The sequence below is a fragment of the Scyliorhinus torazame genome, chromosome 3, assembly GCF_047496885.1.
Source record: "Scyliorhinus torazame isolate Kashiwa2021f chromosome 3, sScyTor2.1, whole genome shotgun sequence".
In the NCBI taxonomy this organism is placed as follows: Eukaryota; Metazoa; Chordata; class Chondrichthyes; order Carcharhiniformes; family Scyliorhinidae; genus Scyliorhinus; species Scyliorhinus torazame.
The window spans coordinates 140,327,611-140,346,619 of record NC_092709.1 but is presented as its reverse complement, the minus strand read 5'-3'; the positions used below and the strand labels follow the sequence as shown (position 1 = coordinate 140,346,619).

The window sequence follows — 19,009 nt, the reverse complement described above, 5'->3', positions numbered from 1 at the left end:
ATTACAGATGGACGATGAAAGAGTTTGGTGACATCATGCTGACCATGCACGAAGTGAGTTTGCAGAAACGTCTCCAGAGGTTCTACCTTTGGAAGATCTAAAGAGTTATACTTTGTAAGACCAGAGACAGTTGTAGTGATCTCTGTGTGTGCATGTACATAAGGGGTTAATGTGTAATCAGTAGCACCACGTGATCACTAGAGGGCCGGACCAACAGGGGTATAGAAAGCAACCACATTGTGTCTCTCTCTCTTTTTGGATGAACTGTCTCTCTTTTTGGATGGACTGTGACCAGGACAGGAGTATCAGATTAGCTCAGATGGTTAGTGGAGTTACGTATAGTTACTGTAGTTAGATCTTGTTAACCTTATCACGAGTATCAATATTAAAGTAAAGACCTCACACAATTACTGTTATAATTACTCACTAAACCTTTTGTTAATACTGGACGAGTTTGAGTCTTCTTCATCGAGATTCAGAAGACCTCAACAGTAACCAAGGTTTGAGTAACACAGATTGCACTCCGTAGTATATCAAAACACACAGAGAAGTGTAATCAAAGATAATACAGGAGCATAATAAAAGATGGTACCAGACGTATTGGCTTTAAAAGAACTAGTTCGATTAGGTTCGACAAAAAGAGAAGAAAATTCAAACCGGATATTCGACTGTGGAAGACTTTGCAGCAAATGGATCCTCAACGACTAACTGATTCGATGGAACTCGTTGGAGCTCCATGGCAGCTGGAAACAACCAGTAATTTAAGTTATAACTGGAAAATGTTTGAACAGCTGTTTCAAATATATATCATAGCTAATGATTTGAGCACGGCCTCTGATGCAATGAAAATAGCACTGCTACTCTCAACAGGAGGGCATGAAGCTAGAAAAATCTATAATTGCTTTAATTATTTAGAAGGTGAAGACAACACCAAATTAGAAGTAATACTCAAAATATTTGATGAACACAGTAAAAGTCAGTTTGGTGAGATCCTGGAAAGAGTTAACTTTTGTCATAGATGCCAAAGAAATGGAGAGCCCATCACTGATTTTATTACAGACCTCAAGTTAATAGCACAAGGCTGTAATTATGCTAATTTCAGAGACACTATGATAATGGATCAATTAATTTATAGACTATCTGAAAAAGATTTGAGGGAAGAACTTTCACAAAATAAGTATCTAACTCTAGAAATCGCTATACAAAAATGCCTTGCTTATGAACAAAAACAAAATCAATACTTTTGAGTCTTTACAAACAAAGATTCAGTATCTAGAAAGCGAAATCTGTAAAAATGGCACGGATACTCACCACGAGGCAGAGGCAGGATTGAAACAGAAGAAGACGGAAGTTTTGAGCGGCAGCCATCTTGCGCATGTGCAGTCTGACCAGCCCGCACATGCGCACTTCCCTAAAAGACACAAACCGGCAAAACAGTTGCGATAAGAGCGCACAGTAAAGGAAGCTCGGATTGCTCCTACGCATGACGTTGCGAGCATCATGACGTGAGAGGACCAGGACCGGCACTTAAAGGGGAAATGCCCAAAAATTGAACAAAAGAGTTTTAAAGCTACAAAACACAATTTTCTAACCTCGAAAGACAGAACAATGACTGAACTTCTACCAGCGGTTGAAAATAACCTTTGCAGCCCCCTGGAACAAGCAGTTTGCACCACCCAAAGTGAAGAGCACAATGACAAATCTGAAACCAAAGAAGATGATTTGTTCATTGAACATGAAAATGAAACGAAAATCGCTTATTGTCACAAGTAGGCTTCAAATGAAGTTACTGTGAAAAGCCCCTGAAGAGCATAATAACGAATGCAAAACAAAACAAGATGATTTGTATATTGAAGAATTCTACTCAGACATGGCTGAGTTCGGCTGAGTTCTTCGGATACGATGATCATAGCATCAGCAACACGGTGGAAAAGCTCAAGACGAATCTACTCGTGGTAGATTAATCCAATAACATGATGCAATGGCAGATTGTTGAAACATTGGATGACAGCAACCTGTTAATCAGCCAAGAAGAAAGCGACGCCACATGAGAGAACAGAACGACTCCGTTGAGAGAGCACAGATCGACTCCAAAGAGAGAACACTGCACGACTCCACACAGAGAGCGATGAAAGACTCCACACAGAGAGCGACGCAAGCCTCCACAGAGAGCTTGTAGACAGACTCCAGATTGAAAGCAATTAAAGACTCCAGAGCGACAACCGTGCATGAAGAAGACTATGAAGGTCCATCCACCTTGCCTGAGCAACCAGCAGCAGACTATGAAAGTCTACCAAGATCACATGAACAACAAAAAGACTATGAAAGTCTACCCAGCTCATTTAACCAACAAGAAGACACTGAATGTCTACCCACTGTATGTGAGAATAGTGACAACATGATCATGATCGACATGCAAGATCACAGCGAGACTGACAGATCTCAACTCATCTGTACAAAAGTACTCACCAATCAAAGTGAAACTACTCTTGAATCCAGTGAGACCAAGTCAATTAAAACCTCATCTACTCTAAACTACCTACAAGAAAATGAAATCTTGAAGATTTTGACTCCAGAAGAGGAGCACCAAGAAATCAAAGATGAGTTAAGTGAACCTGAAATGACTCCAAAAGAGGAGAACCAAGAAATCAAAGATGATTCACGTGAACCTGAAATGACTCCAGAAGAGGAGCACTAAGGAATCAAAGAGGAACCACATCAACCACAAATGACTGATGTCACCAAGATCAATGCAACATCAGATCATTCTCACAATCCTCAAGAAGAAACGCTCAATGAAACATTAGATACCAAAAAGGACACTGACACAAATAACTTTGAGAATGTATTGAATTATCCACACGGAACCGCATTGAGCGCAACAAGAACAACAAAAACCACAAGAAGCACAACAGAAACAAGAGCAACAGCAGCAACAACAAAAACAACAAGAAGCACAATAATACAACAAAAACTACAAGCACAACAATAAAAGCTACAAGAATAACAACAAAAACAACAACAATAAGCATAACAAAAGTGACAACAGCAACAACAAGCATGACAAAAACAACAACAAAAATAGAAACAACAAGCACGACAAAAACAACAATGGAAACAACAAAGACAATGGACAGAAACAAGAAAGACAACAACAATGAAACAACGACCTGTACAATATGGCACAACTCTGCACACGAAGGACAATGCAACAGCACAGTTCAAAACAATGTCAAGAGTACAAACATAACATGGCATGACAATGAATCTCATGAATTCATATCTTCCCTACAGCAAACAAGCAAACCAGCTTTCAAGAAAGATGACATGCAGAATCAATACTGCAAACACAGAAAAAAGTCCAGGTTAGACAACAAAGATGACATACAGAATCAACACCGCAAGTACAGGGGGACTTCCGGTGAGGGCGGGCGGGAGGCAGCCGCACATTGGAGGGCCCCTGTTCGGGAACGGTATTTTGGGGTTTAACGCCCGGTCCCAGGGGCAACAGAGGCGGCAAAAGCAGGGAGAAGGCACAGTGAAGGTAAATGTTGAAAATAAGTTAAAAAACGGCCATGGAAAAAGGCGGCTGAAAGTCCATCGGGAGTGGAAAGGTCACCGTGGGGACGGCAAGAAAAGTGGAGGCTGGGGCACTAGGGGAGGCCGCATTGCCCATGGTTGTAGAAATCACTCAGGTGATGGCCGCGGAACTCGAAAGGCAGTTCACAAAACACATGGAGGCGATGAGGAAGGAGATGGGGGCGGTATTGAAAGTGCTGATGGAGGAGGCGATTGCCCCGGTGAGGGTGGCGGTATTGAGCGCAGTGGCGGAGGTGCGGGAGCAAGGTGAGGCGCTGAAGGAAGTGGAGTAGACATTGTCGCAGCACAGTGATCAACTTACCTCGATGGGGAAGGAGATGCGGAAGGTGATAGAGATCAACAAGGATCTGCGAGCCAAAATGGACGACTTGGAAAACAGATCCAGGTGACAGAATCTGAGGATTGTGGGTCTTCCCGAAGGAGTGGAAGGCCTGAGGCCGACTGAGCATTTTGCCACGTTGTTGGCGAAACTATTGGGGGAGGGGGATGATCCCTCCCGATACGAACTGGATCGGGCTCATCGGTCGTGGAGGCCTGTACCAAAGGAGAGTGAGCCACCAAGACTAGTGACTCTGTGTTTTCGTAAGTACAGTGTGAACAAAGAACAAACAAGAACAAAGAAATGTACAGCACAGGAACAGGCCCTTCGGCCCTCCAAGCCCGTGCCGACCATGCTGCCCGACTAAACTACAATCTTCTACACTTCCTGGGTCCGTATCCCTCTATTCCCATCCTATTCATGTATTTGTCAAGATGCCCCTTAAATGTCACTATCGTCCCTGCTTCCACCACCTCCTCCGATAGCGAGTTCCAGGCACCCACTACCCTCTGCGTAAAAAACGTGCCTCGTACATCTACTCTAAACCTTGCCCCTCTCACCTTAAACCTATGCCCCCTAGTAATTGACCCATCTACCCTGGGGAAAAGCCTCTGACTATCCACTCTGTCTATGCCCCTAATAATTTTGTAGACCTCTATCAGGTCTCCCCTCAACCTCCTTCGTTCCAGTGAGAACAAACCAGGTTTATTCAACCGCTCCTCATAGCTAATGCCCTCCATACCAGGCAACATTCTGGTAAATCTCTTCTGCACCCTCTCTAAAGCCTCCACATCCTTCTGGTAGTGTGGCGACCAGAATTGAACACTATACTCCAAGTGTGGCCTAACTAAGGTTCTATACAGCTGCAACATGACTTGCCAATTCTTATACTCAATGCCCCGGCCAATGAAGGCAAGCATGCCGTATGCCTTCTTGACTACCTGAAGGAGAAGGTCCTGTGCTGGGCAAAGCAGAAGCGGATGGTGCAGTAGGCTGGAGCTGGTATACGCATATATCAGGACTATACGGTGGCGAGGAGGCGGGCTGCCTTCAGTCGGGTGAAGAAGGCACTCTACATCAGAACGATGCAGTGCGGCATAGTATATCCAGCTAAGTTGAGGGTGACCTACTAATTAAAGGATTTTTATTTCGGGACGGCGGAAGCAGTGGAAGAGTTTGCGAAGGCAGAAGGACTGTGGCTGAATTGAGAAATGGTCATGTACCGATGTAGCCTGATGTAATTGTATTTTTCACTGCGTGCTGGTGCATGTGCTAAATGAGCCAACGTTGTATATATTTGGACAAGGGAAGAGATGGGACTTTCACTTGCAATGATGGTTCTTTGGGGCTTGGGTGTGTATGCGGGGTTTGTGTGCTAAAGGGGATTTCTTGGTTTTCCTGGGACCGGGCAAGGGGGAAAGAGACCCACGCGGGGGCCACCATGCTGGACGGTTTAAGTCGGCCAGTGAACGGGAGTGAGGTGGGGGGAGGGGCTGTGGCCATCGGAGCCTGGCAGAACAGGTTCCAATGAGTCTAATCAGGCTGGAAAGCTGGGGGGGAAGGAACAGAGGTTGGGGGGAGGAGATTTGTAAGAGGAAGTGAAGGGGAGGGGTGGTTACAATTCATGGGTGTCATTTACGGTACTCTTTCGGGGATTGGATGGCATTGAATGTTAGCGGGGGGACTCTATAGGTCAATGGTGACCATAGGCGATTCCTGATTACTTTTTCTTTTTTTCCTTTGTTTTTCCCACCGTGGGAGGGTTTGTTTTATTTGATGCTTATATTGTCAGGTGGGCCGTTGTTTGGGGTGGTGGGAGGATGGGATCGTTGTTGTCGATAAGGGGATTGACTTTGTATTTGTTACCGTTTACTGCTTGTTGGTGGGGGTGTAAATTTTTATGAATATGTGAAAATGGAGAATAAAAATATTTTACAAAAAAAAAAATACCTCAAGCACAGGAAAATGTCCAGGTCAGACAACAAAGATGTAACACAGAATCGCTACCACAAGCATAGAAAAAAAGGTCAAAATCAGACAACAAAGCGATTTGACCAGTCGAACACCTCATGATGACTTCTTGGTTACTTAAACACAAGGACACTGATGATGTTCACAAAGAAATGACAACATCAACGACACCACTTCAACAACAGAAGAAAGCAACTCAACCGAATATATTCATAAAGTTTGGACTCATACATTTTCTTATTTAAGATTGGACATATAAGTATTATAATCATCACAACTTCTACATATCATCATTTATCTACCTGTTTCAAGCAAGAAAATAAAACCTAAAAGACTAAATGTATTAACATTTGACTGATTAACTCATTGATTTTATGTAATGCATTTGCAAACTGCATCCATTATGTTTGTTCAATTTTCTTTACAACATACAGAAAATATGTAACACAAGAAAAAAGGGGGATGTAGTGATCTCTGTATGTGCATGTACATAAGGGGTTAATGTGTAATTGGTAGCCCCACATGATCACTAGAGGGCCGGACCAAAAGGGGTATAAAAGGCAACTACATTGTGTGTCTCTCTTTTTGGATGGGCTGTGACCAGTGTCATGATATTTAGATCAGCATATCATGGTGCAATCACACACACACTGATGGACATGCAGTAGGACCAACCAGCACATACACACAACATCGCAGCCAATCACCAGTGAGAGCACACGCACTATAAAAACAGGGGACACTACAGTACCCGCTCATTCCAGCAGCAGCCAGCTCAGAGCAACGAGCTCAGGGACTGCCACTCAGACATTCACCATGTGCTGAGTGCTTCACCCAGATAGTGATAGGACAGGGTCCACAGATTAGCTGGTAATGCACGTACCCAAGTTAGCAGTGTGTTGTTACAGTTATGTAGTTAATAAAATCTCCAGCCGTGTTGGATCGTTTGTACATCAGAACACCCAACACAGGAGTATCAGATTAGCTCAGATGGTTAGTGGAGTTATGTATAGTTACTGTAGTTAGATCTTGTTAACCTTATCACTAGTATCAAAGTTAAAGCAAAGAACTCACACAATTATTGTTATAATTACTCAATAAACCTTTTATTACTATTGGACAAGTTTGAGTCTTCTTCATCAAGATTCAGAAGACCTCATCAGTAACCAAGGTTTGAGTAACATATATTACACTCCGTAGTATATCAAAACACACAGAGAAGTGTAATCAAAGATAATACAGGAGCGAAATAAAAGAAGAGTGACAAGTTCCGATTCTGAGAACTTTCCAATGCCTCTCGTGACAGAAACTGAAATAACTATTCCAGAAGTAGCCTCTGCATAAAGGAACAAGGACAATTCCAAGGTCTCAAGTAGCCAAGTTGAAGAATGCCAAATTCTACCAAAAAGGAATAGACCACAGAGCCATTTATGGTATATGTATAGAAATAATACATAAGATCTGTTGTATAAATGTGAATTGTTGTTGTTGCACTAATGAAGTAAAGGGGGAGGAGTGTTATGTATCTGGGAATACATTCCTGCTGTTTATGTGTCATGTGATGTCTTGTAACGTCAGCGGAGTGTTTGCTCGAGCGTTGAGCAGATCACCATATTTGATTGTCCAAGCAACACCTTTAATAAACCTCTCATCATGTTTTACAAGGATCCAGAGTGTGGGCACCTCCATACCTTTTCTCTTTGCGGCAACAAGGAAATATAACATAATGGATTTGGAAGATGCTGTCAAAGAGTTGCTTGGTGAATTGTTGCTGTGCATCATGTAGATGGCAGTGTCATGGTACCCCAGTGGTGGAGGAATGAATGTTTAAGGTGGTGAATGGGGTGTCAATCAGTAGGATTACTTTGTTTTGAATGGTGCCATACTTCAAGTGTTATTGGGGCTGTGGACTTCCAGGCTAGTGTGGAGCATTCTGTCACATTTCTGACTTGTGTCTTGTAAATGATGGACAGGCTTTAGGTATCGACCCAGGCACCGGAAATCACAACAGCAAACCCAACCCTGACAATTCTGTAAAGCCCTCGTTATGGACATCTGGGGGCTTGTGCCAAAGTTGGGAGCGCTGTCTCACAGACTAGTCAAGCAACAGCCTGACATAGTCATCCTCACAGAATCATACCTTACAGACAATGTCTCAGACACCACTATCACCATCCCTGGGTATGTTCTGTGTCGCCAGCAGAGGTGGCAGTCAGGAGGGAGTTGCCCTTTGATTCTTCAACATCAAATCTGGAGTCCATGAAGTTTCATGGCACCAGGTCAAACAGGTGCAAGGAAGCCTCCTGCTGATTACTCCTGTCAGCTGATGAATCAGTACTCCTCCATGTTGCAGGGTGCAGAATGTACTCTGGGTAAGAGACTTCAAAGGTCCATCACCAAGAGTGGCTCAGTAGTACCACCACAGCCTGAGCTGGCCAGGTCCCAATGGACATAGCTGCTTGACCGGATCTGCGGCAGGTGGTGAGGGAACCAACTAGAAGGAACAACATACCTGTCCTCATCCTCACCAACCTGCCTACCATAGTATCGGTAGGAGTGACCACCGCACAGTCCTTGTGGAGATGATTGTAGTGATCTGTACATCTGTACATACACCAGGGACTGCAGCACAGATGTAACAGCCACAGCATCACTAGAGGGCAGCATCAGAGATGAGTATTAAAGGTTGAGCCCAAGGGAGGATCCACCTCTTTCAGAAGCACAGGGCTAAGGAGCAGCAGCACACAGAGACAGCTCAGCATCGGCAGCTTACCTTAGCATCACTGGTCTTGCCTCTTGACTGTATTATATCTAGTTGAGCTCTGGAAACAGAACGAACCACTGAATAAAGTATTTGTGTTAACTGGAAGTCTACAATCTTTATTCAGACTTAGAGAATAACATATGGTACCCGGAGTGATTTCAGAAAGCTAGCTTGACACCAGCAAGAGAAGAAAAACTTAAACCGGATATTCGACTGTGGAAGACTTCGCAGCAAATGGATCCTCGACGACTAACTGATTTAATGGAACTTGCTGGAACTCCATGGCAGCTCCATGGCACCCGGTAATTTAAGTTATAACTGGAAAATGTTTGAACAGCTGTTCCAAATATTTATTACAGCTAATGATTTAAGCACTGCCTATGACACAATGAAAATAGCCCTGCTACTCTCAACAGGAGGGCATGAAGCTAGAGAAATCTATAATTGCTTTAGTTACTTAGAAGGTGAGGACAAATCCAAATTAGAAGTTGTACTCAAAAAATTTGATGAACACTGTAAGAGTCCGTCTGGTGAGATGCTGGAAAGATTTAACTCTTGTCAGAGAAACGGAGGGCCCATCACTGATTTTATTACAAACCTCAAGTTAATACCACAAGGCTGTGATTATGCTGATTTCAGAGACACCGTGATAATGCATCAATTAATTTCTGGACTATCTGATAAACATTTGGGGGAAGAACTATCACAAAATAAGCATCTAACTCTAGAAACTGCTTTACAAAAATGCCTTGCTTATGAACAAAAACAAAATCAATACTGTCAGTCTTTACGAACACAGAATCAGTGTCTAGAAAAGAATCTCGGAAAAAACGGCGCCAAAACTTACCACGAGGCAGAGACAGGATTGAAGGAAGTTCTGAGCGGCAGCCATCTTGAGAAAGGAGCCGCACATGCGCAGTTCCGAAAAGAGCGCACAGTACAGGAAACTTGAAGTGTGCATGGGCAATCGAGTCCTACGCATGACGTCACGAGCTTCATGACATCAGAGGACCAGGACCATGCCCACTTAAAAGGGAAATGCACAAAATGAACAAAAAGATATGTAAAGTTGCTAAACCCAATTCTCTTGCCTCAAAAGACAGAACAATGCCCGAACTTACACACCAGCAGTTGAAAATAACTTTCACAACACCCTGGAACAAGCAGTTAGCATCGCCCTAGAAGATGATATGGTCCTTGTAAACTACGACTCAGACGAAGATTTCATCTTGGGAGATGGCTGCCCCAGTACCAAATCCAAACTGCAACTAGAGGTGTTGTACCGTGAAGACCCCGACGATGAGTTCTTCGGATTGGGGAATCTTCAGCCCAGCATATATGACATCCCGACTCGCGAGTGCAGGATTATGCTGCGGCCTGACACCAAGAAACAGAGAGTGGTCCACGCACCACGGAGGGTCCCAGCCTTCACACAAGAAGATGATTTGTTCATTGAACATGAAGAGAACGATCACAACTCCAAAACAAAAAGCGATGATTTGTCCAATGAACAATACACACAATACTGCTCAGACGTGGCTGAGTTATTTGGATATGATGATCACAGCATCAGCAACACGGTTGAACAGTTCAATATGACTCTTCTCATGGTAGATGAATCCAATACAATGGTGCCATGGCAGATCGTCGATACATTGGATGACAGCAATACCAAAGACTAAGACAACGCCACACAGAGACCACAGAATGACTCAGTTGAAAGAGCACAGATCGACTCTACAGCGAGAACACTGCACGACTCCACAGAGAGAGCGATGACAGACTCCACAGAGGGAGCGATGACAGACTCCACAGAGAGAGCGATAACAGACTCCACAGAGAGAGCGATGACAGACTCCACAGAGAGAGCGATGAAGGACTCCACAGAGTGAGCGATAACAAACTCTACAGATAGAGCAATGAAGGACTCCACAAAGAGAGCGACGCAAGCCTCCATAAAGAGAGTGACGCAAGCCTCCACAGACAGCTCAGTGACAGACTCAAAAATGGAAGCAAGCAAACACTCCATAGCGAACACCATGCATGTACAAGACCATGAAGATCTATCAAGCTTATTTGAGCCACCAGAAGAAGACACTGAATGTCTACCCACTGTATGTGAGACAAGTGACGAAGAAATCACAATTCCCATACAGGATGTGCAGGATCACAGTGAGACTGACATATCTCAGCTCATCTGCACAGAAGCACTCAATAATCAGAGGACGGCCACCCATGAGTCCAGAGAGACAACGTCAATAGAAATCCTGAAGATTTTGACTCCAGAAGAGGAGCACCACGACCCACAACAAAATGAAATCGTGAAGATTTTGACTCCAGAAAACGAGCACAAACAGATCACAGAAGATTCAAATGAATATGAAATGACTCCAAAAGAGGAGCTCCAAGAACTCAATAATAATTCAAGTGAACCTGAAATAACTCCAAATGAAGAGCACCTAGAAATCAATGATGCTTCAAGTGAACCAGAAATGACTCAAGAAGAGGAGTACCAAGTAAACAAAGATGAGGAATCGAATCCACCACAAATGACTGATGTCACCAACATCAATGCAACATCAGATCATTCTCACAATTCTCAAGAAGATACGCTCAATGTAGCAGATACCACAAAGGACACTGACACCAATAACTGTGACAATGACTCAAATCATCCACATGGCACATTCATTGAGCACAACAAGAACAACAAAAATTGCAAGAAGCACAGCAGAAACAAGAACAACAACAGCAACAACAAAAACAACATGCAGCACAACAAGAACGACAAAAGCAACAAGAAGCATCCCAGAAACAACAAGCACGACAAGAAAAAGAACAAGAATAAAAGCGAAAACAACAAAAACAGAATCAACAAGTGTGAGAAAAGGAACAACAAGAACGACAACAACAAGAACGACAACAAAAACAACAAAGACAGAAACGACAGAAACAACAACAATGAAACAACTATCTGTACAACATGGTACAACTCTGCACGTGAAGGAAAATGCCACAGCACACTGCGAAACAATGACAAGACTACAAACATGCCATGGCATGGTAAAGAATCTCACAAATTCACATCTGCTCCAGAACAAACAAGCAAAACAGCTTTCACGAACGATGACATACAGCATCAATACCACAAACACAGGAAAAAGTTGAGGTCAGACAACGGTGCAACACAGAATCGCTACCCACAATCAAATGGAACAGGGGAAAAAGGTGTCGACATCATTAAACGACTCATCAGCAAGGCAGCCGAGTCACGTTCCGACATAAACCTAGCTCTATTATCGTACCGAGCAACCCCATTGAGCTCAGGACTGTCGACAGCGCAAATGCTCTTCGGCAGAGACATCTGAACAACCCTACCAGCAATGCAATTCCAAGACCCTGGCAACGCACTGGTTCTCGACGACATGCGGACAATATGCTCCAAAGAAAAACTATACTACGATCAACATGCGATCCCACTCAAGCCACTGACAATAGGTGACACCATCAGAATCAGGGACCCAGAAGGCGGTGGGTCTGAGTCAGCTACGGTGATCAGGCAGGAGGCACCGCGGTCCTACATTGTCAAATCGTCTGCGGGAGTACTTTTGTGCCGTAACCACTGGGATCTATTAGAGATTTGACTTACAACACCAGTGTTTCCCACACTGGACTTGACCGAGTCCATTTGTCCACAGGACGTTCCTCGCCACACAACGCCAGACAGTACTCTTGATGACATCAAACCATTATCCCGACTACCACCGTTTAGACGCTCCAGCAGAAGCCGTAAGGCACCCGAACGATAGATTTGTAACGACACTTCAACACACACACAAGACGCATATGGACATTTCTCACGATGGACTCACAACACTGTTAATTATTTCTGTATTACTTTATCATTTTTGCAGTGTGCAGATTTGCATATTCTCACCACTTGTTATGTACAGTTTACTTGCGGCCAATCTAGAAAACATACCAAATCAAAAAGGGGGGGATGTAGTGATCTGTACATCTGCACATACACCAGGGACTACAGCACAGATGTAACAGTCACAGCATCACTAGAGGGCAGCATCAGAGAAGTGTACAAAGGTCGAGCCCAAGGCGGGATCTGCCTCTTTCAGAAGCACAGGGCTAGGGAGCAGCAGCACACAAAGACAGCTCACCATAGGCAGTTTACCTCAGCTTCACTGGTCATATCTTTTGACTGTATTATATCTAGTTAAGATCTGGAAACAGAATTAACCTACTGAATAAAGTATTTGTGTTAACTGGAAGTCTACAATCTTTATTCAGACTTAGAGAATAACATAATGATATCCCGCCTTCACATTGAAGATGCCTTCCATCATGTTGTGTGACACTACCATCGTGCTAAATGGGACAGATTTCAAACAGATCTGGAAACCCAAGACTGTGCAACCATGTTGTACTGTGAATTATCATCAGCAGCCGAATTGGACTCAACCACCATGTCTTGGCCTGGCACATCCCCACTTTATCATTACTATCAAGCCAGGGGATCAAACCTGGTTCAAGAAAGAGTGCAGGAGGGCATGTGAGGAGCTCCACCAACCATGTGTAAATTCAACGTGTCAATCTGCCAAAGCAGGACTAGAGTCAGAGACATAGAATCCCTTCAGTGCAGAAGGAGGCCATTCAGCCCATCGTGTCTGCACCCCACCTAACCTTTTGGACAATCAGGGCAATTTTTAGCATGGCCAATCCACCTGCACATCTTTGGACTGTGGGAGGAAACTGGAGCATCCGGAAGAAACCCATGCAGACACGGTGGGAAAGTGCAAACTCCACACACAGTCATCCAAGGCCAGAATTGGACACGGGTCCCTGGCGCTGTGAGGTAGCAGTGCTAACCATTGTGCCACCCTGCCGCCTATTTGCATCCAAACAGAATAAACGGAGCTAAGTGATCCCACAACCAGCGGAACAGATCTAAGCTCTGCAGGCCTGCCACATCCAGTCGTGAATGGTGCTGGACAATTAAACAACTCACTGCAGGAGGAGGCTCCACAAATATCCCCATCCTCAATAGTGGAGGAGCTCAGCACATCAGTGCAATAGACAAGGCTGAAACATTCGCAATAATCTTCAGCCAGAAGTGCCGAGTGAATGCTCCATCTCGGTCTCCTCCAGAGGTTCCCAGTATTACAGATGCCAGTCTTCAGCCAATACAATTCACTCCATTTGATATCAAGAAACGGCTGAAGGCACTGGATACTGCAAAGGCTAGGGACACTGACAACATCACAGCAATAGTATTGAAGACTTGTGCTCTAGCATTTGCCGCACCGGCCAACCTGTTCCAGTATAGCTCCAACACTGGCATCTACCCGGGAATGTGGAAAATTATCCAGGTGTCCTGTACACAAGAAACAGGACAAATCCAACCCAACCAATTACCGCCCCATCAGCCTACTCTCGATCATTAGTGGCAGGAATCATCAAAGTGCAATCTCCCCGTGTCTGCGTGGGTTTCACCCCATAACCGGAAAGATGTGCAGGTTAGGTGGACTGACCACGCTAAATTGCCCCTTAATTGGAAAAAAATAATAATTGGGTACTCTAAATTTTTTAAAAACACTCACTGTGAGGGGCTAGGACCACGCCAGAGTGGTTTCCGCTCCACCGGCTGGCGTGGAAGGCCTTTGACGCCTTACCAGCCGGGGCTGAAAGGCCTTTGCTGAGCGGCGGAAGTCCGTGCATGCGTGGGAGCGTCAGTGGCCGCTGTCGTCATCCCCGCGCATGTGCAGGGGGAGGGGTGTCTCTTACGCGTCGGCCATCGCGGAGGCTGTGGCCGAGGTGGAGGGAAAAGCGTGCCCCCACGGCACAGGCCTGCCCGCGGATTGGTGGGCACCAATCGCGGGCCAGGCCACCGTGAGGGCACCCCCCCGGGGCCAGACCGCCCCGTGCCCCCCCCCAGGACCCCGGAGCCCGCCCGCGCTGCCTAGTCCCGCCAATAGAGAGGTGGTTTGATTCTCGCCGGCGGGACCGGCATGAGAGCAGCAGGACTTCAGCCCATCGTGGGCCGGAGAAACTCCCGAGGGGCCCGCCAACCGGCGCGGCGCAATTCCCACCTCCGCCGAATATCCAGTGCCGGAGAATTCAGCAACTGGCGGGGATGGGATTCACGCCAGCTCCCGGCGATTCTCCGACCCGCGGGGTCGGAGTGTTTGCACCAATCTGCAGCAATAGTGAATTGAAGGATAAATGGACAATGTCCTTTAAGATAAATGGCACAGGGATAACAGTCAAGTTCGACACCGGTGTGAGGGTCAACATCATCAACCTGCCCGACGCAAAAAAGCTGCGAATTGAACGAAAATAGTTAACAAAACTGTATAGTTAAGAGATTACAATGGTAACAAAATCTCATCGTTAGGAGCATGTGAGCTTGATGTTGATGTAAAAAAACAACATTCTCAAGTTGATATTTTCTGTGGTGGCAGCGGACGGGGAGTTTTTTATTAGAGGTGAGGCATCTTAAGAGCTACCGCTAGTCTAATGCGTCTATAGTGCAGACAGCACTGCAACTGGCCCTCATCCCACAGGAGACTCCACACTGAATGATTTCCCTGAAATTGTCCAAGGTTTTGGTATGTTACCATACAAGATTCAATTGAAGGAAGATGCAAAGCCTGTGATTCATACACCGAGATGTGTGTCTGCTCCATTAAAGGATAAACTAAAGGCAGAGCTAGAGAGAATGATTGCTATGGATGTCATTAAGCGTATTGAACTCCCTACAGACTGGGTTAATTCCATGCTATGTGTAAAGAAGCGCAATAAAAGAACTCTACAATGGATGACCTGTATTGATGGTGTAAAGCTAAGAGAAAAAACCAAGAAGGACCCAATGTTGCAGAAGGTGAGAAGATATCTTCGTGAAGGATGGCCCAGAGGATCCTTCTCTGGTTTCTACAACGTGAGAGCAGAGTTGAGTTTTGCAGATGGAGTTTTGCTGAGTAAAAGGAGAATAGTAATTCCGAAATCTTTAAGATCGGTCGTTCTGAGCCTTCTCCATGCAGAGCACAATGGAAAGGAAAAATATAAAAAGAGAACCAAAGACACGGTCTATTGGCTGGGTATCCTCCGGGATATAAGGAACTCAAAAATGGACGGAGGAGAGCAAGAAGGGGGCATGAAAAAGCCCTGGCGGGAAGGATTAGGGAAAACCCCAAGGCATTCTATACTTATGTGAGAACGAAGAGGATGATCAGAGTGAGAGTAAGACCGATCAGGGTTAGTGGAGGAAACTTGTGCCTAGAGTCTGAAGAGATGGGGGAGGCCCTAAATTAATACTTTGCTTCAGTATTCACTAGAGAGAGGGACCTTGTTGCCCATGAGAACAATGTGAACCAGGTTAATAGCCTCGAACAGGTTGATATTAAGAAGGGGGATGTGCTAGAGCTTTTGAAAAGCATCAGGATAGATAAGTCCCCTGGGCCTGACAGGATATACCCAAGGTTACTACGGGAAGTGAGGGAGGAGATTGCCGTGCTGTTGGCGATGATTTTTGTGTCCTCACTCTGCACTGGAGTAGTACCAGATGATTGGAGGGAGGCGAATGTTGTTGCCCTGTTCAAGAAAGGGAATAGGGAAATCCCTGAGAATTACAGACCCATCAGTCTTACGTCTGTGGTGAGCAAAATATTGGAAAGGATTCTGAGAGATAGGATTTATGATTATTTAGAAAAATATAGTTTGATTAAAGATAGTCAGCATGGCTTTGTGAGGGGCAGGTCATGCCTCACAAGCCTCATTGAATTCTTTGAGGATGTGACGAGACACATTGATGAAGGTCAGGCAATGGATGTGGTGTATATGGATTTCAGTAAGGCATTTGATAAGGTTCCCCATGGTAGGCTCATTCAGAAAGTTAGGGGGCATGGGATAAAGGGAAATTTGGCTGTCTGGATACAGAATTGGCTGGCCGAAAGAAGACAGCGAGTGGTAGTGGATGGAAAGTATTCCGCCTGGAGGTTGGTGACCAGTGGTGTCCCGCAAGGATCTGTTCTGGGACCTCTGCTCTTTGTGGTTTTCATAAATGAATTGGATAAGGAAGTGGAAGGGTGGATTAGTAAGTTTGCCGATGACACAAAGATTGGTGGAGTGGTAGATAGTGTTGAGAGTTGTTGCAGGTTACAACAGGACATTGACAGGATGCAGAGCTGGGCTGAGAAGTGGCAGATGGAGTTCAACCTTGATAAATGTGAAGTGATTCATTTTGGAAGATCGAATTTGAATGCTGAATACAGGGTTAAAGGCAGGATTCTTGGAAGTGTGGAGGAACAGAGAGATCTTGGGCTCCATGTACATAGATCCCTCAAAGTTGCCACCCAGGTTGATAGGGTTGTTAAGAAGGCGTATGGTGTGTTGGCTTTCATTAACAGGGGGATTGAGTTTAAGAGCCGCGAGGTTTTGCTGCAGCTTTATAAAACTCTAGTTATACCACACTTGGAATATTGTGTTCTGTTCTGGTCGCCTCATTATAGGAAGGATGTGGATGCTTTAGAGAGGGTACAGAGGAGATTTACCAGGATGCTGCCTGGACTGGAGGGCATGTCTTATGAAGAAAGGTTGAGGGGGCTAGGGCTTTTCCCACTGGAGCGAAGAAGGCAGAGAGGTGACTTGATAGAGGTGTACAAGGTGATGAGAGGCATGGATAGAGTGGATAGCCAGAGACTTTTCCCCAGGGCGGAATTGGCTGTCACGAGGGGACATAATTTAAAGGCGATTGGAGGAAGGTAGAGGGGAGATGTCAGAGGGTAGGTTCTTTACACAGAGAGTGGTGGGTGTGTGGAATGCACAGCCAGCAGAGGTGGTGGAGTCAGAGTCATTAGGGACATTTAGACGACTCTTAGACAGGCACATGGACAGCAGTAAATTGAAGGGGTGTAGGTTAGGTTGATCTTAGATTAGGATAAATGGTCGGCACAACACCGTGGGCTGAAGGGCCCGTACTGTGCTGTACTGTTCCATGTTCTATGTTCTATGTTCTATATCGGCACATTGGTACGAAACTGCACAAGGTGCAGGAGAGTGAACAGTGCGGGAAGCAAACAAAAGGCACACGGTGCTAACTGCTTCAGTTCCAAGTGCTGCGACAATCTCCTCATCCAGAAGCAGAGAGGCAACTACTCAGTCAAAAAAGGAGGCAAGGGAGAGATTTCAAGACAAATCCAAAAAGAGATTTGACGATGAATCTACCAAATGCCTCAAACCATGGTAATGCAACCACCAGAAGAAGCATGCAACAGTCCGAAAACATCTGAAGAACATATGGCACAAATACAGCATGAAGATGACAACAAGAGGGTGATACATCAATAAATGGAGATCATCAATTTCAAGCTACAAACACTGAAGTAAATGAAGAACCTTTTCAAGTTCAGGAGACACTGAGAATGTCTCCGAGGATAAGGTACAAGCCAGAAAGACTGAACTTGTGACAGACTGTAAAAAATTCTGAACATGCATATCCTGGTGAAATGTAAAAAATAATTGAATGTATGTAAATAATTTCATTTTCCAAAGGAAAGAGGATGTGATGGTACGCGTAAGCAAATCTGTACATAATGTTATGCATAACCTCCGACTACTAGGTGGCAGTGTAAACCTACCATGTGATCCTGTAGCTGGGGAGTTGGGAGTAGGTTGTGCTGGAGGATAGATGCATTTTGCAACAGCTCTACAATAGTTGTTAACTAGTGTTAGTAGTTTATTATTTTATTTTATCCTAGTTATCTTTATCATGCGTTTGTTATTTAAACTAAATGTTCAGTAGTCCATCATTCACTTTGGCCAGTCGAGAGAACATGACAGTCCTGAACTCTGTATTTTACAGGCCTATTTTTCCAGTGGATCTTTTGTACTGCAATATGGGTTGTCTCACTGGTGGTCCACCTAATCCAACAGTGCCCACAGTTCTGGCCCCTCACGATGCTGGGTGGATTTCTGTGGGCTACAGGTACGAGTAATTGCTAATTGATTTACTTACATGGATGGAACAAAAAATTATTTCCTTATGTGACAGGGATGTGGATGTGTTTCGAGATTGTGAATGGAAAGAAGAGAATGTTCTGTGTCCTTCTGAAACTATGGCTATCCATATAGAAGCTTGAAGTGTATAGATGCAGCAGTAAACAGGAAAGCGTGCTTTTCTTTGGAGCCAATGTAATAACTAACCCCTTGTGGCATGAGGAATTGGGTGGTAGAATACTGAAGTGACACATCACTGAGATAGGATTAAACACAAACTAGAGGGATAGGTTGAACATTTATTTTCTAAGTGCTGGCCGCAAAGCTTATTAGTGAAATATGTTTGGACA

The 19,009-nt window shown here is 44.7% G+C and overlaps 1 protein-coding gene across 8 annotated transcripts in view; it reads left to right on the top strand.

The window, feature by feature from the left end:
* Positions 1-19,009, top strand: part of LOC140408705 (transmembrane protein 144-like) — a 164,526-nt gene that overhangs the window by 67,552 nt on the left and 77,965 nt on the right. For all 8 annotated transcript variants that reach the window (XM_072496287.1, XM_072496286.1, XM_072496292.1 and 5 more), the window contains one exon: positions 18,526-18,648. In XM_072496287.1, coding sequence (XP_072352388.1) covers positions 18,526-18,648 — 123 coding nt within the window. The remainder of the gene's footprint in view (positions 1-18,525; positions 18,649-19,009) is intronic.